The sequence below is a fragment of the Syngnathoides biaculeatus genome, chromosome 7, assembly GCF_019802595.1.
Source record: "Syngnathoides biaculeatus isolate LvHL_M chromosome 7, ASM1980259v1, whole genome shotgun sequence".
Classification (NCBI taxonomy): Eukaryota; Metazoa; Chordata; class Actinopteri; order Syngnathiformes; family Syngnathidae; genus Syngnathoides; species Syngnathoides biaculeatus.
The window spans coordinates 7,049,902-7,075,833 of NC_084646.1; the positions used below are offsets into that span (position 1 = coordinate 7,049,902).

The window sequence follows — 25,932 nt, forward strand, 5'->3', positions numbered from 1 at the left end:
ATAAAGATGGCTTACTGTGATTGATATGGATTTAGATTTAAATACTCAATAGCTAGTAACAGCTAACCAAGTAACTTGGATAATCAATGGCTTTGATCGTCAACTAATTATACTGCCAAATGTTGTAAATGTAAAAGTTATCTTGCTGGTTAAACCGAGACATAACTAGCCAGCCAAAGTAATGCTAACTTAGTTCGAAGCAAAGATGACAAGCTCGCTGGATGAACGCCATCTCGGAGAGGCAGATGACATTTGCTACATTTATTTCACCCTCGAAAAAGGAGAAAGCTAACATTAATTTGTGTAATTAATTGTGGCAGAGTTGAACTTCCATAACCAGCTGACAAACTGGCCAATTGCAAATTTCTTGAAATGGCGAATGAATCAAATTAGGCGTCAAAAAAACAGTGACACGTCCAAATGAGTCAACTTGTAGCCTGGGCGCTAACAGAAGGTTTTACTCCACTGAGGGACGTTGAAAAATTGCACTTTTTATCTCTTACGTGGCTCGTGTTTCTCTGGTGTTCCAAATACTCATGCGAAAGCCAGACAAACGTTTTAGGGCGGATTGGAAGTTCCTGACCGCTTCGTGACCTGCAAAATGGATTTTCACTTACGGCTCCTCGACTTCGACGGGGTTTTTCCTGAGTCAAATGGAGAAAGACGTGGTACTGACGATCTCGACCTTGGTTACATCATCGTTCCAAAGTCTTGTTCAAAAGTCAAAGAGACAAAAATTCACAAGGACAGGTCGGTCTTTGAAGAGAGCCTGAAAACTTAAACTAAAATGTCTCCGGTCTGCAGCAGTTCTTTCGCTCCGTCCACACACGCTGTGCATTTTGTTTGTCTTGAGGCAAAAGGAAGATAAAGATATTTAAAGATATTCCAAAGTAGTAATATTTAATAGTGAATGAATGCTCAGTCAGCCGGGTTAGACTCCAGCGTACCTGCAAGGATAAGGATAGGTGGTAAAGAATGGATGGACGCCACATCATTCAACGTGCGCTGAGCGGGAAAAACACCAAACCCCGTCCAAGCATGTTGACCGTTTACAGCAATGCCAATAAAAACAAATATTAATACATCCTGTGATGGGTGCTGTTAAATGGCGGTGGCTGGAAACCTGGAATATTGTAAATGTGCTGGTACACTTGACAGAGATGATGGAATTTCAAACATCTTTCACACAAAGATAATGACCCAAAAAAAAAAAAAAAAAAAAAAAAAAGTACACAGAACTTATCAAATTAATGCCGTCACATCCGCTGTGGCTCTGACTACTACCCCCGAAGGCGGAATATTGCTTGGTCAACCGTCACGGAACTGCGACATGGGGGAAAAAAATCCTAGCTTTTACCGGCAACGACCTCTTCCATGGAGACGTCCTGCCTAGTAACCCGCATCAGAGCCGTAACGGGAAATCCGGAATTTTTCTGCACGTTTTCACACAGAACCCTGCAAACTAAATGCACACAAACACACATTATTGTCCCACCATTGAGTAAAACCGTAATCTGTCTGTGAGGGCTCCGCTACTACCTCTGAAGGTGTACAATTATTTCGTCCCAGTGATTTTTTTTTTTCTTAAACAGTCAATGGGTTACATCCGAGGTGTCAAACTCAAGGCCCGGGGGGCGAGATCCGGCCCGCCGCATGATTTTATGTGGCCCGCGGGGGCAAATCACGTGTATCAACTTCCCAGATTTTTTTTTTTTTTTTGTTCAAGCCTGGACCAAAATCTCTAATTGTCCTATCATAAATGATAACGTTGAGATATTACAAACATTTTTTGTGTTACCAAACAATAGTTGGAAAAACCCGTTACCCTTGATTACTGATTCCAAAACTAGTTCATAAATTTCGTGTGTAAATATGATTGGGCGGTTAAAGATTTTTATCGTTTCACAGCCATAACGGCCCATTGAGGAAAACCGCAAGTACAATGCGGTGCACGACAAAACGAGTTTGACACCCCTGTGTTATATAAAACGCAGATTCTGGTAAAAAGTTTCAAGGTGTGTCCCAATATTTTTTAGAGAACCCAACAAACTAGTCGTGCAAATTTACGGCATCCCGTCCGTCACTGATGCAATCTCCAGAAAAGTGAAAATTCAGGTGACTCTTGTTGTCCCCATTCGATGTCAGAAAAACATTTTACATTTCAACGGCCTTCGTTTGACACTGCAGAAGGATCTTTTACACGGTTGGCGTCCCGCCTCTGTCACTACCTCCCGACACGGAAAAAGTCGAAATAATGCCGACTTTTATGTGGCTTTTTTTTTGGAACGGTCTTTCACAAAACTGCGGAATAACCGTGCAAACAGACGGTGCCTCGACACTAAACCCTGAGGGTCGCCGTGTTGAATTTGTCCCCGCCCCGAGTCCCCAGTGCGGCAGTCAGATGTTGAATGTTGATGACGGAAGCAGAAGAAAATTCGGCAAAGGTTTCTCGCTGTCGTACCGGCCTAGTTGCATCTTAACGGCGTTACAGTACTGTACATACACAAGTGAAGCTAACGCTGAAGTGCCTTTAAAACACGACACGTCAATGTCAGTGGAAAAAATTCCCCAACGGGAGAGTCCTCAAGTGGAAAAAAAAAAAAAAAACATTCTATGGAAAAATACTTGCTATGATGTAAAAAGCTAATAACTGTACAAAAATGAAAAAAAAAAAAGTCACAAGCCTCCGTTTGGTTTTCTTTGGTAAGGCACGAGTCGGATCGGCGAGGCTTTCACACGTAAGCCCCCAAGGCGGCGTGAAACTCGGTGAGGCACTGGACCAGCTGCTGGAACTTCGGTCTCTCCTCGGGGTCCAGAGCCCAGCAGCACGCCATGACGGCGAACCTGCAACACAAACACGGCGGAGGAGGGAAGACGGCAATTTGGGGGCGCGCGCAAAAGGAAGTGACGGCGGCGCGTTTCAGTCAGTGGTCTGGAATATTTTGGAACAGTCGCTTCATCACCTTTTGTACTTCGCAGGGGAAAAAACGCACCGCTTTCGTTTTAGTCAAAACACGCGAGCAGTGTCGGGATAAAGCGGAAAGCCCACCAAAAAAACATTTCCTGGAGAAAAATACCTGAAAAGGCAAAAAAAAAAAAAAAAAAATGGAGCCCTAGCAACGTTTTTGCCTTATAAGTAGAAATAAATAAATACATAAATAAACAATATATATATAAAACCAACATTGCAGAAAAAGATGCCTCAAAGTCTAAAAGTGAGAAGTTCAACACTTTCTGGTAAATCAAAAAGGGTGTAAAACAATTACTGTCATTTCCGGCCGATAAGCCGCGACTTTTTTCACGTGCTTGCGGCTAAAGTGGTGATGCGGCTAAGTTGTGCATTTTTTTTCTAACGGCTGCAACAGGGCACTCGAGTGAAATTGGTGGACTATAGAGGAAGTGACTTTTACCGCTTTTTTTTTTTTTTAATTAAACCGGCCCTGTTAGCACCGCGCTAGCGTGTTGCTGCTGTGTTACTACCGTGGCTCAGTGATTTTTACCAGTATGTTTTTTTTAACCGGCCCTGTTAGGGCTGCGCTACCGCGTTGCTACTTGGTAGCTGCCGTGGCTGTTCCCCCCCCCCCCACCAGTATGTTTTTTTTTTTCACCAGCCCTGTTAGCGCTGTGCTAACGTTAGCGCTGTGTTATTGCCGTGTCTCAGTGATTTTTACCAGTATGTTTTTTTTTTTTAACCGGCCCTGTTAGTGCTGCGCTACCGTGTTGCTACTTGGTAGCTGAAGCTAAATTTTTCTTAGTGTTGGATCATTTTACCAGGATCTTTTTTCTTTTTTTTTTTTTTACTGGTTTTTTTTTTGGTGTGTTTTTAACCAGCCCTGTTTGTGCTACCGTGTTGTTGCTATGTCAAGCTAAGCTAAGGCATTAAAACTTTGAAAACTTTCTGTGTACTGTCTTTGTAAATATCTCGTGTTTCACTGTGGGCACTTGCGGCTTATACACAGGTGTGGGTTAGGGTCAATTGGTATTTCCTTTACAAATGTACCGGGTGAGGCTTATAATCAGGCCGGAAATGACGGTATGTTGCCGTTGTTAAACATATTCGTATAACATACCTTAAAAGTAAAATAAATATATATATATATATATATATATATATATAATATATATATATATATTATATATATATATATTTTTTTTTAAATATATATATATATATATATATATATATCCTGGTAAAATTATCCAACACTAAGAAAAATTTAAAAAACTCCATTAACATTTTTTTGCCTGAGATTCCAGGGGGGGAAAAAAAAGTTCCCACGATTAGAGTTCAACACAAATTCCTGGCAACATTTTCAGGCAAAATACGAGTCAAGTAGAAAAGTAAATGGCGGTGACTATCCACATGTTCAAGTGAAAAAAAATGAAAGGCAGATTTCTTAAAAATGTTGAGAAAAGACCTCCCCTGGTGGCGTTTGTGTATTATCGGTACGTACAGTTCGTCGGGACAGTTGATCGGCTGCGCTATCCTGTATCCGTCCTTCAGGTAGGCCGACATCTCGAAGGGGTCGATGTCCACGTACGGCGTCTGGCCCAGAGTCATCAGCTCCCACAGCGTCACGCCGAAAGCCCACTGTGTGGAAAATATCGAAAGCATTTGTGGACATCTCAAATCAGACAGACTCAAACAAAAGAAAAAATACAAATTACATTTAAAAAAAGTTTTGTTATGTATAATGATTTTTATTAATATTTTTCTAATAGTCACGCCCCCTGCGCCTGTAAATGCTGACAAGTGGTCACAACATACATACAATGTTTTGAGCGTCTATTTCCATCTTCCGCGTAGCGACGCAACTTACCTGTTCCGTCCAGTCTGCCTAAATTCTTGCCGTATTGCTTCATTTTTCCAAAATAGCGCCTTGTGGGACTATTAATGGGATTAATATTTCTTCGTTCACAGTAGACTAACGTCGCTGCTCAACAATGTGAGCGTCCATGTTTTTGTTGTCTGAAGCTAGGAAACCTCTCGTTATTTCAACGGCACTGATTTATTTTCCTAGTCGTAGTTTCCATGCAGCCGTTGAACAACGTCGTATGCGAGCTCGTTTGTATTATGGGGGGTAAAATAATTTGTCTTGCCCAGCCTGCCTCATTTCATGTTGGTTTTTCTCCATGACAGGCAATTTCTCTTTTAAGAGACTGATGTGCGGTCGCTCCACAATGTGTGCAAATACTGTGCGTCCGTGTTAACTTTCTGAGTTACACCACGTACTTTGCCCCACCCAGTTGGTCTTGTTTCTTGATGTGGATTAACATTCCTCCATAAAAGCTAATTTTCCCCAAGAGAATCTGATGTGGGGTCACTCCACAACATTGTGTGCATCCATCTTTATGTTCCACAGAGCTATGCTTCGTCAAATTAGCTTTACGTCCTTCCGTTTTGGTGCATTTCTCCACGATGGTAATTTTTTTCCACAATTGACAAACATGTGGTCACTCCACAATGTTGTGTACGCTGGTACATTTCCAACCGGCGATGCCAAACACCTGTTAGTGAACTTTGGGTAACAGCCGGCGTGTAATTGGTATTATGAAACCGAGAGAGGCGAAGCGTGTGAGGACAAGCTGATGTGTGATTCACTGCCACCAGTGCGCACGATGACGCGGAATACATTTGGGCCCGTGAGCGAAACTACCTTTAGGAAACGTACAATCGCTGGTGAGTATTTGGATAGTCTCGCATCCTCTTGGCCCGTTCTAAGACGTCAATGAGGATTTAGGACAGGGATGATGCAAAGGAGCAACATGTTCATTAAAGGAAGGAAAGACCGGTGTGTTCCAGCACGAAATGACAAACAAATCAGGGTATGGAAAACATAAACGCGTCATGCCGTGTGCGTGTAATTTGGAGCGTCTCCTCGACTGGAGCTCAGCTGTTGGCTAAATAGCAGGCCTTGGCAGATGCCTGTTTTGAGCTTCCAGCAGGCGGCCTGACCATAAGAGGAATGTGTGGGGGTGGGTTTGGATTGACTTGAGCCGAAGGCGTGACTGCGGATTCCTGCACCTTGACCCAACATGACCTGAATTCACAGAACCTTCAAGGTGGAACGCGGGAAATAAACAAAGAATATTTCTAACATCGAAATGTTCAACTCAACCCAATCATTTGTCCTGAAAGTTTAACTAGCTTAGCGCTAACGTACAATGTAACGTGAAATGCCAGAGACGGGCTAATGTAAATCAGCAAAGATGTTCTGGTATTTCTCACACACACGCGGAGCAGCAACATATACAAACGGAATATACAAGATTATTTAAAGGCATCCTGAATATTCTCTCTGATCCATTAGTCCAGTTTTGGGCGCGTCTCTGCCGCTTCTTTTTGCTCTTAATCATGCTGCTTCTCTTTTTGTAGACCTCACAGCAGCACAGCATGTTTGTGGCACAACGTGGTACGGCGCGGAAGGCACGCAACTCAAAATTCAGATTAAAGTACACAGGGCGGGTTTGGCCCCGGTTAGTACTTGGATGGGAGACCACCCGGGAATACCAGGTGATGTAAGCTGCTCTCCCCAGCTAAAATGCAGAAGGGGTTGCGTCAGGAAGGGCATCCGGCGTAAAACTGTGCCAAACAAATGTGCCTTCATCTGACATGACACGCTGTGGCGACCCCTAACGGGACAAGCCGAAAGGAAAAGAAGAAGGTGATCGCTTTAAAATCAGCGACACAGGAATTTAACAGTACACAGTCAACTCCAAAGATAGAGTTGTGTGCCTTCGGCGCAGAACCACGCCGTGGGGCAACATCCCGAGCATCATCGAGGTCTTCTCGAAGAGATACTGTGTGATTAAGATAATACAGAATATACATTCGAGTATTGTCATACACTGTTAGCATGTGTTCCTGATCTTATTTGGAGATCTGTGTGAGAGAGACAGTGGCAGCAGGAGAGGTGTCACAAGTTTAAACGTGTGGAACGGCGTAAAAACTGTGCCAAACAAATACGAGCGTTCATCTGAGATGACACGCTGTGGCGACCCCCAACGGGACAAGCCGAAAGAAAGTTAAGTTTCTATATTGCAAATTGAAACTTATCGCAGGTGTGTTTGGTATGCAGCTCCTGTGAAAAATTGGGATTCATTTTTCGCAACAAAAACGCTAAATTAGCTGCTGTCACTATTTGCAGCCGTGCTGTTAGTGAAAGCAGTGCAGGTCAGTGGGGAAATCCGTGAGCACAAAAATGTTCTTACCACATCGCTGGCACTAGAAAAGTCGTTGTCGAGCAAGCTCTCCAGGGCCATCCAGCGCACGGGCCGGTTCTCGTTGTCCCCCAGGCAGTGGTAGTCCATGGGGAACAGATCGCGGGCCAGGGCGTTGTCCGTGATCTTCACCTGCATGTTGTCGTCGATGCTGTCGGCAGGCCCGAGCCGGGTTCAGGGGAAATCATTTACGGGAAGGTCGGTTTAGGGTGCGGCGGCGGCGGACACTTACACGCAGTTCCTGGCAGCGAGGTCTTTGTGGATGACCTCGCGGCGGGCCAGGTAGCTCATTCCGCACGCGATCTGGATGGCCATGTAGACCAGGTCTTGCTGTGAGATAGCCTGGCAGGAAGGGAAGGGCGGGTGCAGGACAACGCTTGAGAGCAGGAAACACACGGTAGCCGCTGACTGTGACTTTTGATGTCAGGTTGCCCTCGTTTCCTTTTTGGGTCAAAAATGGGAATGCATATTGCGGAACAGGGTCATCCGAGTGACTCCATTTTCAGCTGCCCGGCATTGTACTGCCGTGGTACCTTGACTTAAAAAAGATTGCCCCGATGTTCTCCTTTTTGAAGGTACGAGCCGTTGCTTTCTGTGTTCTGAGCCAAAATTTGTCTTACAAGTGAGCTTCCGACACAGAGTGCTCGAGTGACGGGAGAAAAATCAAAATCCACATTCGCTGATGCGCTTCCCCCAGTGTATTGAACGCAACAAGTTACCCAAAACACAAATGCAAAATGAAAACACTTGCAAGGAGCACGGGACGGACGTTAGCTGCGTGGAAAATAGCCAACTGGAACTTGAGTTCCAGCTCCTGACATCCCTCACTAAATCACACCGTCTTAAAAGAACACACCTACATACAGAGACATCACCGTACCCATGCGTGCGTACCATAATTATTGGCCTACAGAGCGCACCTGGTTACAAGCCTCACAGAGTACACTTGCAAAGGAAATACCCTTTGGTACATACACACGCCGCAGCTGTGTAAAAACCGGAAGTGCCCACATTGAAACACGAGATATTTACAAAAAAACACGGTGGAAAGAAAGAGTTTAACGCTAACGGTGCGCTAAAGCTAGCGCTAACGCTAACAGGGGCGGTTAAGATCAAACTTACCGGTAATTATCTCTGAGACACACAGCAGCAACATGCTAGCACAGCGCTAACGCTAGCGCTAACAGGGCCGGTAAAATTCACTTCCTTGGCACATATATTCTACCAGACCCGCATTGCAACGCAAGATATTTACAAAGAAAGAGAAAAAAAAAAGTACACAGAGAGTTTAACGCTAACGCTCGTGCTGTGCTAACAGGGCCAGACCGGTAAAAGTCACTTCCTCGACACATATATTCCGCCGCTCTCATTCTTACCTTTTCCGCTCGAGTGCCCCCCTTGGAAAAAATGCACAAATTGGCCACATACGGTACGGTCTATATATTAGTTGTGTGTTTTAGGTCTACTTTGACAGCAAACTTAAACTGGGGAGTTGCGTTTGCAGCCACCATGCACTTCTATCTCAAAGCTGAGTATTCTGCTGAACAACAGCTCATATTTAAAAAGAAAAAATCTCTAACCTCATCACTTTGTATCTTAAGGAACCACTATCCTGTAAATTTGACAACAAAAAACATTAATTTAATTTAATTAATTTATGTTGCTGTATTTGCTAAATCATTTCCACTGTGCTGATGTCTTGTGTGACAGCAGTTTGAACTACGGCATGTAAATCTATTGACACCCCCCCCCCCTGCCCCCACCCAACCGTTGCTTTGGGAAGAATTACTCATTTGTTTTTGTCCAAAACAGCTTCGCAATCTTACATGACGATCGAGCTCGACTCGGCGTGATGAAAAGCACTTATTAAAGGTTCGCAATAAATCTTGCACGCCGCGAGATCAGGTGCGAATCCGGCCGAAGAAGGCCCACCGTGTGTTCTGCGGTTCACGTTGCTTCGACTGTAGATGTGTGGCAGCTGATCAGGCGGCGTGGAGACAATCGGCCTTTTGTACGCGTTTCAACCCTGGCGGGCGGGGTTCCGTCAAACAGCTCCGTAGATGTCGTATTTGCAAGATGGAGCTTGCCGTCCTTATCAAAACTCTTTCGGGGCCGCTGAGATAAACAAGCTCGTTTGAAGGAGCTTCATTATTTTGAGCCTTTTGGCAGCGGTGGGAGAAACGGCGTCGCTGTTGCAATAAATGCTGCAGCTGAAAATCAGGCGGCAGCGCTGTTGGAGCTTTTTTTTTTTTTTTCATTTTTCAATATCCCTAATATCTAGCTTCATCTCAATGTACTAGTACGCTCTTTGTCCCCACTACTAGAAAACTCAGCACACTAGTCTTTCAAGTAATGTTTTTTTTTTTTCCACTGTCAGTGCCACTTTTGGCTGACAGTATGCAATCAAACCTTACGAATAAGCGACTGTGCTGCACTAGTAACACAGCTAGGCCCAACTAGTCGCCACGTGTTATGCACGTGTCATGCACGTGTCACCTCCTCATCTTTCCATAAAGCTGTTGGAGCATTTATCCGATGTCAAGCTTATGAACAATGTACTAATACACTCGTTACGCCCACGAGTAAACATATCACCGTGATGTCAGTGGTGATACTGTAGATCTTTATTCTACGATACTACCGTAATTTGCAGCCTATAAAGCGCGACTTTTTCCACACGCTTTCAACCCTGTGGCTTATGCGGTGATGCGGGTAATTTGTGCATTTTTTTCTAACAGCCCCATGGGGACACTCGAGCAGAAAAGGTAAGAATGAGACCGGTGGAATATATGTGCCGAGGGAGTGTCTTTTACCGGTATGTTTTTTTTTTTTTAACCGGCCCTCTTAGCGCGTGCTAGTATGTTGCTGCTGTGTTACTGCCACATCTCTTGATTTTTACCGGTATGTTTTTTTTTTCTAAACTGGCCCTGTTAGCGCTGTGCTAGCGTGTTGCTGCTGTGTTACTGCCGCATCTCAGTGACTTTTACCGTTATGGGTTTTTTTTTAACTGGCCCTGCTAGTTCTGTGCTAGCGTGTTGCTGCTGTGTTACTGCCGCATCGCAGTGATTTTTACTGGTATGTTTTTTTTTTTTTAAACTGGCCCTGTTAGCGCTGTGCTAGGGTGTTGGTGCTGTGTTATTGCCACGTCACAGGCACTGTTTGGAAAGAACAGTTAAGGTATATTATTAAAACTTTCAAAACTCTTTCTGTGTACTGTCTTTCTTTGTAAATATCTCATGTTTGAATGTGTGCAGATGCAGCTTTTAATCAGGTGCGGCTTGTGTATGTACAAAATGCTTTTTCCTTTAAAAATGTACTGCGTGAGGCTCATAATCTGGTTCGCTCTATAGTCCGGATATTACGGTATGTCCGCAGATACTAGCACGTCATAAACATCCCACAATATTATTTTCTTCCTGAGAGTGCGGTGTGCAGTTTTGGAGACAGGAAATATTTTTTCAAAAAGAGTCAACGTGTGCTTTCTATAGTCCAGGTGGCCTCACCTGCGGGTTGTTCGCCTCGGCGAGCTTGCACTGGCGCAGGAACAGCTTCAAGTTGCCCCAGGCCATGAAGGGCAGCAGCACCATCGGTTTCTCGCCCTCTTCCGTGCACACGTGGCTGATGGGTAGCAGGTTTCTGCGAGGAGAAGGGAAACACGTGTCACAACTACACGGTCGTTGGCCAATTCTTTAGGTAGAAGTTATGTTGGCAAGATTTGTTGCAAAACATCGTTAAACGGAGGGAAGGGGAAGAGGAAACCTCGGCATCATGTGGAGGAAAAGGTGCCGGCCAAAATGTGTCCAGTTACAGTTAACTCCTCCGGATAGTTTGAAGTAATATAAGCGAAATTCAAAATAGGTGTCTGGCACTACGGGAAGAGATCCCGGACATACCCCCACCTAGTAAACGTCTCTGTGGACTTGTTTCATGAGCTTTTAAAGCAGGAAAAATTTTTGTATTCTATTTATTTTTTTAAAGCACAACTCCAATACCAGGAATGACATTTTTCACTTTGCGCAACATGAACTCACTTCAATCTTATTTATATAGAGCCAAATACTTCAAATAGTGACCCTGGCAGCCCTCCAATCTGCCCTAAAACGAGCGACTTCTTGTTCACCTTCTGTCATGGGTCCGCAAAATCAGCTCACCTGTGATGGAGGCCACGAAGCTTGCAGCTTTCGGTCAACATCATGGTCACCTGGACCTCTGATGAGTGATCTGCAAACATGGCAGAACACGACACACTTCAATCGCTCACTTATTTAAAATAATGCTTGTTATGCATTTTTCATAGTTCCCACGTGTCTGAACTCAAAATGTCACCCTTCTTCTGTTGGCCTTTGACGATGTTATGCGCATCCATGTTTCATCCTGAACTTTTTCTAAGGAGTGCAGGTATTTTTTGCGACATTTTTTCCCGTGGCGTGTCTTGCGATTTTTTAATAGGAAATAACTGGTTTGGCTCAATAAATGTTGGGAAACATCGACTTATGTAACCTGTTTAGCATTTGCAGGCGTGGGTACCTTTCACAGTCTTCACAAAGACCGGCTTTTCCTTGGCGGGGTCCTTTTCGTCCAGCAGCACGCCGTGGAAGATGCGGCCAAAGGTCCCTGTCCCCCACAAAACAAAAAATCAGTGGCTTTAAGTTTAAATGTCACACCGGGCTAATTGCCGTGTCACGCCACTGATTAAAAACATTTTGTCGCCTTGGCCGCAGATCCTGCCAGAGCGCAAAAAGACATTTCAGCGTCTCGCACGGCGGGAGGAGATCCCGAGCGAGCGCATTCATCATTGCTGTCGTCTAAACTGTCAAGAGGAGCGCTCGAGGCAAGAACTCCAACGAGCTGGGAAACAGAGTGCAGACGTAAAGTTTAGAAAAACATCGAAGCCCTGAGGCCGGCCAGGCCCAACAACGGGGTTAGTGTTCAACCGCCTCCCCTCCCACCTGGAACGTGCGCGCTGGGCTTGTCCGCACCCGTTCGCAGCCCGCTAAGATTTCAAATTTCGACGCAATGTTAGTCTTCTTTTTGTTCGCGTGTTGTCATGCAAACCGGCAAAAAGTACACTATTATTTTGATTGCCAGCCATATAATTAGTCTTTGCACTGCAAGGCTCAGCTTTATTGCACAATTTCTGATTAAAAATCATTTCACTATTCACAGGGAATATGGACCAGGCCCAAGCACAAATAGAGAAAAATCTGCAGAAAATTTAATGTCTATTATGATTGCATTGAAAAAAAAAAAAAAAGCCGGCACAGCTGGTCAAGCGTTGGCCTCACATCCTGCCTGTGTGGAGTTTGCATGTTCTCCCCGTGCCTACGTGGGTTTTCTCCGAGCACTGCGTTTTCTTCCGACATCCCAAAAAACATGCAACATTAATTGGACACTCTAAATTGCCCCAAGGTGTGATTGTGAGTGCGGCTGTTTGTCTCCAAGTGAACTGCGATTGGCTGGCAACCAGTTCAGGGTGTACCCCGCCTCCTGCCCGTTGACAGCTGGGATAGGCTTCAGCATTCCCCGCGACCCTTGTGAGGACAAGCGGCTATGAAAATGGATGGATGAATGAAAAAAAAAAAAATAAGTGTGGAAATATCAAAAACAAGGATAAGCGGGTTTGGTTCCCTCTGACCAAAATAGGGGGAAAAAAATAGAAACGAAAAAAAAGTGTTAGTTTTATTTTGAAAATACACACATTTTCTGAACCGATCATCCTCACAAAGTGGTGAATCTACATGTGTTGAACCATGAATATTCAAGTCAATTTTGCAGGTAAGAATGGAAGAGGGTCTCAAAGCTTTTTGATCACATCCACAATAGGTAACTTTTTGTTTCATGCTTGGATTCCCCCCCCCCCCCAAAAAAAAAAAAAAAAAACAAAAACCTAAATTCAAGTGTACAAAAACTTTGGAATCTGGATGACCAGTAAGTCGATGTACCATCGTACTTGGAAATAAGTTCACATTTACAAATTACAACTAAAGGAGGGACTATGAAACTTCCAGGCAGTCGTCGCATCCACCACTTTGTGCACGCAGAGTTACGAGCTAACCTCCGTGTCCAGATACAGTGAGTTCATTCGGGATGACGCCAAAAAGTCAAGCGGGATTTACTAACGGCGCTTATCAAAAAACAGTAACATTAAAAATATTTACGTTGGGTTCGTGCGTTTCCAGACACAAGCTGCTGTGTTAGCATTCGGGAATCGCAAGAACACTAAATCCACCGAAGCGGGCCAAACTCCAGCAGACTGAAGTACAGTCTTGTTCGCTCCATGACAAAACTCAGCAGCCTCCAAAGCAGCCGGCCGGGACAACGGAGACGAAATGGAGGCAACGCAAAAGGTTGGCACAGTTGCAACGACAGGAGATCAACGCATTTCATCAATGAATGGAGAAAAGAGCAGAGAAAATTGCCATGAATTCTATGTCATTTTAAGATATTACACAGGAATATGGAATATAGTTCATAATGATAATCGATTTCATTCCCTCACCCAGTGAGAATCAATAAGCTATTGTCAGGAATTGTATTGCGAAACAGTTTCGATAAAGGAGTTGTATTCGTTTAATTCGTATTCAAGTCCCATCTCTAGTCATGTTGCCGTCTGAAGAGGGAAAAGTAAAAAAAAAAATAATAATAATAATAATAATAACAATAAAATCATGAAATACCTTCATGCAGGACATCCCGGAGTGTGACCCTCTCCCGCGAGATGGCGATGTCTTTGACTTTGGCCTTGGCCTCCATGAGGGTCACGCTCCTCAGGTCATTCTTCTCGATGCGTAGCGATGGGAAGCCTGAAAGGAAAAGAGGGAGGGGGGCGGGGGTGGAATCTATGTTTAAGGCTTGGGCTATTTACTGGAGGACCTTCCGCTGAGCGGGCTTTATTATGTAAGGTATGGTGTCACTACATATGTATTTTATCCTTTCTACCTGTTATTGCTATAGCTAGCTATCAAAGATGGCCGACCTGTTTCGCACGGGCGCCTCAGACAGTGTCAATCATTTGCAAATTTTTGCAAAACGTGACAGCGGTTTGTCCCCAATGACCGTGAATACCAGTCAAAAAATATAGATTTTTTTATGGGGGAGTTTTTTTTTTTTTTTTTTTTTAAACAATCAGTACCAACAAACTTGAATTTAAAGGGTTTAAAAATAAATATGAATAAAAAAAAACTGGAAATTCTTAAACATGACAGACTAGGTCTGGGTGTTGAAAAAATAGCCAAATTAAACAAATGTTACTTAAATCAAATAAGGCTTGAGGGCTAAAACATAAAAGAATGACCTCCGCAGTGTCTACACCAAATAATACACGTACTGTAACAAGGTAAACATGACCAAGTCGTAACCGTTCACAGGCACGCACCTGGAGTACACTTTGAGATACGGGCGCATAGAAAAAAAACAAACACAACATTGGGGGGCAATCCCGGTCAGCTGGATGTTTTCATCTTCTAATGTGTTATGAGATAAGATAAAGGAAGCCGTGGATGCATGCAGGTCGGGCAAGACGAGAGAGGCCTTGTGGGTCAATGCCGCCCCCTGGAGGCGAACCGTGCAGCGAAGTGGCGCACGAGAGGCTGGCAAGGGGACAAGGTCACTTACTTTTGGTTTCGTGAGGGGGGGCGCCGGTGTTTTGGAAGGAGGAGGTGGCGAGCTGGAGAATGGGTGCGGAACCGGGGTGGTTGTCTGATAGGAGGAGAAGGGAAGGATTCAATGGAGCGCTCGGACAAATGGGGAACACATTCACGAGCCACTTCATTAGGAACACCCCAACGATCCAATGGTTAGCATTTCTGTCACTCCTTGAAATAGAACCAATATACTATAATGAGCAATTCACATCAGAAATACGAGCTATTATTTACCTATGTCTAGCTATAAGGGCTAGACTGGGTACAAGTTTGTAATGTTTACTGAATTCAAGCTACTGGGATGCCGTCTGGTGTAAAAATAACCTCATTCTTTAAAGTGCGATAACGTGGGGGTGCGTATTATGTATGCACAGTATATTCAATAGTTTGGTGCTGGGACTTTTCAAGGTGGAGGTTTTCATGTTTGAAGATGAAGTGACACCTCTTGGGGTCAACACTGCAGTGCGTCGCCAGCCCACCCATTATGTTCAGCGATTCAACTGCTTTTATTTTAACAGTGACTGTGTGAACTCTCGTCCTGACAATTGACCTTTACGACCTGTCAATCACTCGTACAATAATAGCCAATCAGATAGCCGCATTGTCTTAATCCCTGGCTTGACACGCCCCTGGGGCCATGTTGTCCCACAAGCAACACTGGTTGTCAGTAGCGTGCGCTTGGAAAAGTTAACGTTACTAAGAAAATGGTCATCAGATGCGCTTGGGGAAGGTGCAATTCTGATGAAAAATATCCTGCGAGGTTACAGAGGGCCCGGTTGATTCATATTCCAAAGCCTAAAACACAGTTGACGAAGTGTCTACAACAGATTAAGGCTTGTGGAAGAGCGCACGTACAACTAAATGTGAACAATATCAACAAACACAAGGCTGTATGTTCGAAGGTAAGTGAGGCAGAAGTATCTTCTTTGAGTTTGATTGAATTCACTGTCAGTGAAGGACGACAACTTTCACTTTGTTAGGGTATCAGTGACCTGCTGAATGAAGTGCGTCATGTTTTATACCAAAGATTTGGGTTAGTCATAAGTAAATGCGCCAAGTCATGCAAGAGAAATGTCTATTTGCCTATTTGTATCACATGGGAATTTTAAGGCGAAGAGCTCGGTTCGATTACGAGCCAAGTCAAATGAATACACCCGCTCACTACAATGATGTTATGTGTGATCTTTCCAAGTAAAAAGTACTCACCCTGCTTTACATGCGCCGTACGATTCCACTATTTTACCCCGTTGGATTTTGTGAGGCATCAAACTTTTTAGCATCGATCGCCAACGTTTCGGTGTAACTCTGACATTGCGTCCTGCTCCGTCCAAAATCTCAATTCCGTGGACATATCCTTGCGTGAAATAGTTGAGACCTCTCCGTAGAACTCTCTTGGACAAGTCTGACGCATTTGGCAAAAAACATACCCCAATATTATCTGGAATACGTGACGGAGAATCGACTTCATACATGCTCTGGTCATTCGCCATTTTGGAAGCCTGTGGGAGATGGCTAAGGGGGCGGAGCTTAAGATCGTCATCGGAAAGGTCCATTTCAACATCACAACGACAACAGTCGTAAAAGGCGAAACCCTAACCCTACTCGGCTGCGTCCGATCCCCAATTTCGTTTTATTTGCGCCACAAAATGACAATAAAGATGCTCAATTCATGTTCGATCATTATGTACACCACTTTATGATAGCTGCAGATGTTTTCATAAGTGTTCTTCCACAGCTTTGAATTGAGAGTTGAGTGTGTCGAAGATTAAGTTGTGAAAGAGTAAGTACACATGCGTATCTGCGCATGCATATTGTATTATGAAACTGCAAACGGCTCATTAAATCATATAAGAGTCCTTTGATTGTTTTGCTGCCACTTGGCCCCCGTAGGAATTATAAAAATTAATCATTCGCTAACTTTACCTAATCGCAGACATACCCAATAAAGAGGATGGCAAGTGTTCAATAGATGTTTGTCGTCAGCTCATACACACAAAAAGTCAAGCATAAATGGGAGCACGTGTCTGGAAAATGGTGCAGCGGAGGATGAGAGTTACATCCACAAGAGGGCGATGATGACTTGGAAGATTCCCCCCCCCCCCCCCATGTCACCGTGTGGTTGGAAACATTTTGTAAGTGATCAAGCCTGAAAGACGGATTTCATGCAATAGCCCTGCAATTTGTCAAAATTATGTATATATAAAGAAAGTATAAAACATGTCAGCAAAATAACTTCATAGGTGCCGAATCCCGTAAGTGGACATTCAAAACTAAAAACAAACAAACAAATGTTTACACTGCAAGCCAATTGAAAGAAGCAAACCTAAACAAGTGGTGACACATCGTAGCTGCCCCGTGACAAGAGCGCAGCTAGTGACAGCATTCCCGCTCCCTAATTGCGTTTAGGCAAGGCTGCAAAATGGATGTGTCTTCATTTGCTGCTATGTTAGCACACCCACTGTTAGCATTTTTTTAAGCAATTCTCACTAGAAATACTCATGGAATCCAATCCATCCGCTGTCGTACTTTCTTTCTTCAGGTTGGAGTCTGAGCACATATAACAATTTGAGCAAATTTCCATTTGAAATCTCTTTGCTATTCCATCATCCGACATCCTAACTTTTTTGCAATTCTCACTTAAAGTAAGTTTCTTTCGGCTTGTCCCTTTCGGGGTCGCCACAGCGTGTCATCGCAGATGAACGCACATATGTTTGGCACAATTTTTACGCCGGATGCCCTTCCTGACGCAAGCCTTCTCAGGGAGTGGAGGCCCCAGTGGGATACGAACCCACAACCCCTGGTTTATCAAACCAGTGCTCTAACCACTGAGCTACAGGGCCTCCCATTTGCAATTCTCACTTAAATTACCATAATTTCTGTACTATAAGCTGCTACTTTTGTCACATGTTCAGTTGTTTTTCTGAAAGGTAGAATTGTTTTGGCTTTTGTTGATTTGTTTTCTGAAATGTGTTTCACAATTTTTATATTGTTTTGCACTTCCAGGTCTTCGCCTCCCTGGACAACAGTTACTGTAATTAATCAGTTAGTGTATAATAGTGAACTGGAAAAGTGTAAGTGTTCAAATTTAAGTACAAAATTGAAGTTACCGTAATTTCCGTCCTACAAGCCGCTACTTTTGTCACACGCTTTCAACCCTGCGGCTTATGAAATGATGCCAGGGGGTGCTTGAGCAGAAAAGGTAAGAGTCAGACAGGTAGAATTGTTTTGGCTTTTGTTGATTTGTTTTCTGAAATGTGTTTCACAATTTTTATATTGTTTTGCACTTCCAGGTCTTCGCCTCCCTGGACAACAGTTACTGTAATTAATCAGTTAGTGTATAATAGTGAACTGGAAAAGTGTAAGTGTTCAAATTTAAGTACAAAATTGAAGTTACCGTAATTTCCGTCCTACAAGCCGCTACTTTTGTCACACGCTTTCAACCCTGCGGCTTATGAAATGATGCCAGGGGGTGCTTGAGCAGAAAAGGTAAGAGTCAGACAGGTGGACTATACGTGTCGAGGAAGACGCAAGTTTAATGTAACTTTGGATGAATGTGAATCAGCATGAACAGAACAAGAAGAAATGCACATGACGCAGCTTTCACGTTAAAAGCAATCGAGCTGGCCGACAAAGAAGGAAACAAGAGCTGCTGCATGTAAACTTTGCATAAATGAATCGATGGTGTGACGCTCGAAACGGCAGCGGGAAGAACTGGAGCAATGTAAAAAGATGAAAAAAAGCTTTCAGAGGTAGTAAAAGCAGGTGGCCTGAACCGCGTTGCTACTACGTCTCAGTAAATTTTGGGTTTAAATTTGTTTTTTTTTTTTTTTTTAAACCAGCCCTGTAAGTGCTGTGTTACTCCCTCCCGTGTTGTGTTACTGCCGCGTCACAGGCACCGTTTGGAAATAAAAAGCTATAGTATATTATTAAAACTCTTTCTGTGTACAGTCTTTGTAAATATCTCATGTTTCAATGTGGGCACGTGCGGCTTATGTATGTACAAAATATTTTTTCCTTTAAAAATGTACTGGGTGAGGCTTATAATCAGGTGCGCCTTATAGTCCAGAAACTACGGCAGTAGCCTCATACAAAGCAAGGCGTAACATCCACATCCGTCTGCCTTAGCGCTTTCTCATTTCAGCAATTCCCATGACAAACAGTACCAGAGCGAGTACTGAATTGAATCCTTAATCTCCTTTAGCACTTCCAGTAGTTCCGTTGCCATCTTGCCATGGCAACTATTAGCCTTTTTCAATTTTCATTTCCAATTGTACCAGACTGAAAAGCCTTATTATGCGGAAAAAAAGCAGAGCACATTCAGTGCAAGGTATGTCGACATTCTATCAGTTTGGAAGAACAGATTAATTGAATTTCCAATATGTCACTGTATATCGATTGTGCAACATCTTGGGAAGTATCAATGAAGTTCTGCGTTATGCGTTGTCTATGTCAAACTTACTGGACACGGGGGCCACGTTGTTCGGTGTGTCAGCCCGAAGGTACTGCGTGGTCTGCGTGGAAGGCTGAGAAAGCCCCTGCGAGCTTCCACTGTCGCTCACGCTGGAAGAACAAAGGGCGGAAATAAACGCTAATAATCGACGGTATTCAAAGACGAAAGATGGATGAGACGTGATCCAAAGACCCCGACCTGTCCTCCACCTCCAATCTCTTCATGCTGTGCAGGTGCAGGATGGCCAGAATGATGGCCACCAGGAAGATGACGATGCAGCAGACGCTCACGCTGATGTAGAACACTTGGGTGGAGGTGGTGGGCGCAGTCACGCCGTCCACTGATGGACGCGCACAAAAAGCCGCATTGTTCGAATGAATTTCCATCAACTTGTCACCCGTCAGTACCATTATTGACCGCTGTCATTTTGTTTCCGCCATCACAAGCTCACCAAATTTTCAGCGGTACCGTTCGAAACGGTTTGCATTTTCCTACACTTGCTTTATAAAGTGATTATGGTTGTTTCGAGTAATTGGAGTTGACAGCTTGGTGGAAAAGTGGCAAAAATAGCCCGTGCGTCATGTAACCATCTCTCTTTTTGGGAGCCGTCCAAAGTGGAGCAAAGCAATACAGTTTGAGACCGTCAACATTTTTCGGGGGTTTTCCCATTGTAAAGTGCTGAGACTTTAACTTACTATGATGGAAGCTTAAGAATGCCTCAGGTTGTTCTGGCCTGCTGGAGCAGAAGTAACGCAACCCTCTAATGGTACTGCTAATGGTACTGAGGGGCGGTGTGCTCACAAAGGAGCCCAAACACTGCGTAAGATGCGTATCTGGACTATTGAGAGTAAAAAACATTCATGTTCATAGACATGGACTGTTCATAAACATCTGTGGACTATTATAGCATAACTGCTAGGTGGACTCTTTATACTGTATTGCTATCATACACCATTGGGCACAAAATATCAACACCGTCAATCAGTAAATTCCATCCATCCATTTTCTTTGCCGCTTATCCTCACAAGGAGTACTGGAGCCTATCCCAGCTGTCAACGGGCAGGAGGCAGGGGACATCCTGAACTGGTCGCCAGCCAATCGCCGGGCACATAGAGACAAACAACAGTCCCACTCCAAATCACACCTCGGGGCAATTTAGAGTGTCCAATTAATGTTGCATGTTTTTGGGATGTGGGAGGAAACCGGAGTGCTTGGAGAAAACCCACGCAGGCACGGGGACAACATGCAAACTCCACACAGGCAGGGCCGGGATCGAACCCGGGTCCTCAGAACTGTGAGGCCAAACGCTTTATTAGTTGATCCACTGTTCCGCCCAATCAGTAAATTAATACACAATACTATTACTAATTAATTACTATTCTGTTGTCGCCAGGGCCAGACATCCACTTAAAAGTCTGACAAAAATGTCTTCACAAAAGGAAGCGATTGAGGTTAAATTATCTTCCCAAAATTAAAATAAATCAATAAATAAATAATATTAGCCCTACAGAGCATGCAAGAAAGTATGTAAGTAAATATTTGCCACCAGGATTTGAATTTGAAATGGCTACAATTCGCTGTCTAAAATTCACAGTCTGTGCCACCAGGCTTAATCACGTGACGTCACATAGTAAGAAAGCGTAACTGCGATTGGCTGGCTGTTCGGTTCTGACCTGAAGTAACACTGCATGGTAGCACAGACGGTGAATTTCAGACAGCGAATTGTAGAGAGTTGAATTGTTAACATTGAAAAGTTACACTGAAATACAACTATTGAAAATGTGATCGCTTTACATTTCAAATTTAAATCAGTAGAATCAATCAATCAATCGAAAGCAAAAGGATGAGGAACTTGGCTTTGTGGCTCAATAGTACCTTCTGCAGAATTACTGTTACCCATTTTTAACAAAGCAGTCTTACTCAAAGGAATCCAAACAAACTATTTGCTCATTATAGTCTGGGAAAAAAAAAAAGAACAAAAATCTCACTCTAAATCTTGAGGCGACGCAACAGCAAAATGAAGAGGCGGAGTTTGATCACGATTGTCAGTCTTACAGCCAAAAACAAGGACAACAAAAAAGGGTAATGTCTATGAACGCATCAATGAAACAGCGTTAATTAATGGTATTTTTTTTTTGTCTATGTGAAAACCAATCAAGACGATGGAGCTGAAAGAGTCAGTCAATGCCAGTCTAGAAGCTCTGGAAGGAGCAAGAACCCAAAGATCACAAGGAGATACTCACAGTCGGGCTGCTGAGCCGTGTGGAGGGTGTGGTTGTTGAAAGGAAATGGAATGTTTGGGTCGGAATCTATTCCTGCCCAACAGAAAAAGGGCAAAGAGAATAACGTTAGAGGTTAAGCCAAAACATGTTCACGTAATGGCGCAAATTGATTTGGACAATATTTGCAAATAAACCTTTCGACTTTCCCCTACACAATCCCCCCCAAAGGTTTGACGAAGGCCTTTGTTTACTTTTGTAGCACATTTTCCTCCTCTTGAAGTTCAGCACTGTGTAGTTGTTGCCGTGCAAGGTCAAATTGAGCTGCACCGTCACGACGGCCTCGCCGTCCACCTTGCCCGAACAGAAAAGGTCCACTCGAAAAACTGTTGGCAACGCACAAAAAGAAAAAAAAAGTCAGTCAGTCACACCCTTATCCTCATAAGGGTCGGGGGGGGGGGGTGCTGGAGCCTATACCAGCTGTCAACGGGCATGAGGCGGGGCACAACCCTGAACTGGTTGCCAGCCAATCGCGGGGCACACAGAGACAAACAATCGCACTCCAAATCTCACCTAGGGGCAATTTAGAGTCTTCAATTAATGCAGATTTTTGGGATGTGGGAGGAAAACGGAGTGCCCGGAGGAAACCCACACAGGCACGGGGAGAACATGCAAACTCCACACAGGCGGGTCCGGGATCGAACCCGTGAACCCAGAACTGTGAGGCCAATGCTTCCCAGCTGCGCCACCGTGCCTTGAAATAAACAACAAAATGTAATTGATTTTTTTGGGCTGTGGGGGGGGGGGGCTGGGGAGGAGATATCTAGCAAATGAAAAATATGGAAAATGTATCTCTGGTGTTTGAAATTTATTTTTCATAATTTTGATCTCAAAAGTGGAAAAATAAAACACGCGACTGACACCCCCCCCCCCAAGTAGCCCATTTCACAAGATAAATTCAAATCCGTTTTGGTTTGTGACTGACAAACTTCACAATTATATCCATCCATTTTCTTTGCCGCTTATCCTCACGAGGGTCGCGGGGAGTGCCAGAGCCTATCCCGGCTGTCAACAGGCAGGAGGCGGGGTACACCCTGAACCGGTTGCCAGCCAATCGCAGGGGACATGGACACAGACAACCAGTCGCACTCACAATCACACCTAGGGGCAATTTAGAGTGTCCAATTAATGTTATTGTTATGTATTAACTATTAAAAAAAATTTGTAGTTAATGGATCCAAAAGGTATATTTAAAAAAAAAAAAAATTCAACAAACCGGAGGGAACGCGGGGAAGCTCGCCCTGGCTGGAGATGTTGCTCCGCGGTGTGTTCATGGCAGGAGGGTTCTCCACGTGGAACCCCAAGCGGTAGTCCACCTGGGAATCGAGAACAACGTGTCGTGACGATGACGTGGCGTCGAAAGCGATGTTGGCGTTTACCTTGGACTTGGAGTGCCAGGTGAAGTGGAGGCTGTTGGTTTCGCTGGGCACGGGCATGGTGAAGGACATGGCGTTGTGGTTCACCACGTCGTCACGGACGTAATAAAGCTCTGCGTCCAGACCTGTACGGAGAGAACGCATCGAGTCGGACCTTAAAGCCCAAGTGTCATCATTCTAAAATAGATATTGAAATGAAAAATACATATAACATTATTCACTTTAATGCCTATACGAAAAAATAAATATGAGCGGAGAGCGCATCATCCATGCGCAAAGTTGCGTTAGTATCATTCGACATTCAAGTGGTCGCCATATTGGCTGCATCCCCTGCCCGTGATGTCACCCAGGACATTCGCCATTGAAAACACGCCGTGGCCCCTACTATGGGACACGCCCCTTCTGACACCGAAGCTCTTTTCAAAGAAGAGAACATCTTACAACCAAGTGAAGTGTCTGGGCTATATTACCCTATTGTTTCGAGCCAAATTTAGACGATATGCGGATCACTTCTAACTAACAACAGACTCCCAGACGGTATGTATGAGCCAGCCCGGCCAAAGCTGTGCTCGTTTGCGAGGCACGGCTTGGCCGACGGCTCGTCCGCCCACCTACTATGGGACACGGAAGCTCGGCCGAAGCCATGATCGGTAGACACGGCACCGACGGGCACATCGACACATTTAGCGCCTCTGACTTACGGACGTGGATGTTTTGTTATGTTCTGTTTTTTTAGTCGCTCTATACACACCTACCGGTCATTTGGAACCCACGAAGGTCTCGTCCTTTGCACCCGTGCAATCCATTTTTCACGAAGAACCGGGTCTCTTGGAAACGTATTAGGCGTAAATCCATCCTCCCGAGTGTTCGAGCAATATCCAGCAATGCAACGAGCCGGCATTTTGGCTAACGCGAAGGAACACAGAGCTACCTTCCCGAAGGTAAAACTAATAGAAACCAACGAGTCCGCTTGAGTGCGCTACTGCCCTGCGTGTCACTTCCTGCTTCTTGTCGAAAACAAATTCCCTGAGATGATTTTCATGGCGGGAGTTACAAAAAGCCACATATGTCAAAATCATGTTTTGTGGTGACAAAACGGATGGGTCCATACCGGCTGCCGTTTTTTCATTAGTATACTAAAAATGGTCCATTTCTTGACAGTGGACCTTTAAGTAGGTATATGTGAAAAATGTATGGAAAATGAGCAAAAGTGGAAAGTTGACACTGATGGGAAATATGGGAAAATGAGCAAGGCAGTATTGATACTGACATTTTTTGTTTGGTCCTATGCCGTGAAATTCTGTGAGATAGAAAACAGGTGCTTTTGCTCAATCAAGCTTGAGAAACAAACAGAGCTTCTCACTTGGTCAAGCCCCCCTCCCAAAATGCCAGTTTGTCATGAACAGACAGCCAGAAAATATCCCCCTCGCCCCCGCCTAGATGAGAGGGATGGCCCGAGCACATCTGTTTGCACTTGCAACCTCGCAGCGCCCAAAGTGAAGAACTTCAAAACATTGAAGTGTGGATGAGCTGCGAAATGAGCGCAATTTTACCAAAGGGGTTAAGAGGATGCTTGACAGAGGCCACAATGTCAGACACACACACTAACATAAGATACAGCCCTACTGTGTTTATTTTGATAATGACACACACACACACACACACACCCAAAAAACAGCCTGGGGGTGAGCGGGTGCGGGTTCGACTCTCTGTCCTGACTTCGAGGATCTCGTTTAAAGGCAAGAATGTGCGCAGCGGCCTCGGGCTCTAACCACTTTCTCACATTGACTCAATTAAAAACACCTCCAGCATTTGGTGCCAGCTAGGGGAGGAGATGGGCGACATCTTAAAGGGGCAGCTACAAAGGCGCCGTGTGGGCGTTAACACTCAAACCTGCGGGGCTGATTTTCCCCGCAACTTATGAGCTCACATCAAAGCACGACACATGTGCTGCTATTACTACCATCAGTCGCAATGACTCTTTAAAGGAAGGAAAAGTGAGCGCATGACACACATAAACTTGTTATAACACTTTTTTTAAGCCGTCAAGAAATGTGAGATCATCGCATAACATCTTTTTTTTCCGGCTTGTCCCATTAGGGGTCGCCACAGTGGAGGTATGGAAGCAATTTGGTGAGGTGGCTGTAGAGTTTTTGACCAACTTATTCAATAGGATACTAGCGGGCGAGAAGATGCCAGAAGAATGGAGGAAAAGTGTGCTAGTTCTCATTTTTAAGAACAAAGGGGATGTCCAGAGTTGTAGAAACGATAGAGGAATAAAGTTAATGAGCCACGTGATGAAGTTGTGGGAAAGAGTAGTGGAGGCTAGACTCAGGACAGAAGTTAAGTATTTGCGAGCAACAGTATTGTTTTAAGCCTAGAAAGAGTACCACAGATGCATTATTTGTCTTGAGGATGCTCGTGGAAAAGTAGAGAAGGTCAGAACAAGCTACATTGTGTCTTTGTGGATCTGGAGAAAGCCTATGACAGAGTACCAAGGGAGGAACTGTGGTACTGCGTGTGCAAGTCTGGTGTGCCAGAGAAATATGACAGAAGAATTTAAGGTGGAGGTGGGACTGCATCAGGGATCCACTCTGAGCCCCTTCCCGTTTGCTGTAGTAATGGATAGGCTGAGAGACGAGGTTAGACTGGAATCCCCTTGGACCATGATGTTCGCGGGTGATATTTTGATCTGCAGTGAAAGCGAAGTAAAACAGAATATATGTGCATGAATGACAGGGGCGGAGGGGGAAGATTGATGATCCAGGGAGAAGCGATGGCGAGGGTGGATGACTTCAAATACTCGAATCAAAACAATACAGAGCAACGGTGAGTGTGGTAAGGAAGTGAAGAAACGGGTCCAAGCGGGGCGGAACAGTTGGCGGAGGGTGTCTGGTGTTCTATGTGACAGAAGAGTCTGCGCTAGGATGAAGGGCAAAGGTCACAAAACAGTTGTGAGGCCG

General features: G+C 44.4%; 1 protein-coding gene across 1 annotated transcript in view; it reads right to left on the reverse strand.

Annotated features, from left to right (window-relative positions):
* Positions 1–1,228: 1,228 nt before the first annotated feature.
* ryk (receptor like tyrosine kinase) overlaps positions 1,229–25,932 on the reverse strand; it is a 30,778-nt gene continuing 6,074 nt past the window's right edge. The window contains exons 2-16 of the mRNA XM_061824605.1: positions 22,973–23,094; positions 22,810–22,909; positions 21,788–21,919; positions 21,558–21,629; positions 19,513–19,654; positions 19,324–19,424; positions 14,836–14,919; positions 13,899–14,024; positions 11,749–11,835; positions 11,373–11,442; positions 10,725–10,857; positions 7,454–7,563; positions 7,213–7,372; positions 4,455–4,591; positions 1,229–2,844 (exon numbers count right to left, since the gene is read on the reverse strand). Coding sequence (XP_061680589.1) covers positions 2,733–2,844; positions 4,455–4,591; positions 7,213–7,372; positions 7,454–7,563; positions 10,725–10,857; positions 11,373–11,442; positions 11,749–11,835; positions 13,899–14,024; positions 14,836–14,919; positions 19,324–19,424; positions 19,513–19,654; positions 21,558–21,629; positions 21,788–21,919; positions 22,810–22,909; positions 22,973–23,094 — 1,688 coding nt within the window. The 3' untranslated portion in view covers positions 1,229–2,732. The remainder of the gene's footprint in view (positions 2,845–4,454; positions 4,592–7,212; positions 7,373–7,453; positions 7,564–10,724; positions 10,858–11,372; positions 11,443–11,748; positions 11,836–13,898; positions 14,025–14,835; positions 14,920–19,323; positions 19,425–19,512; positions 19,655–21,557; positions 21,630–21,787; positions 21,920–22,809; positions 22,910–22,972; positions 23,095–25,932) is intronic.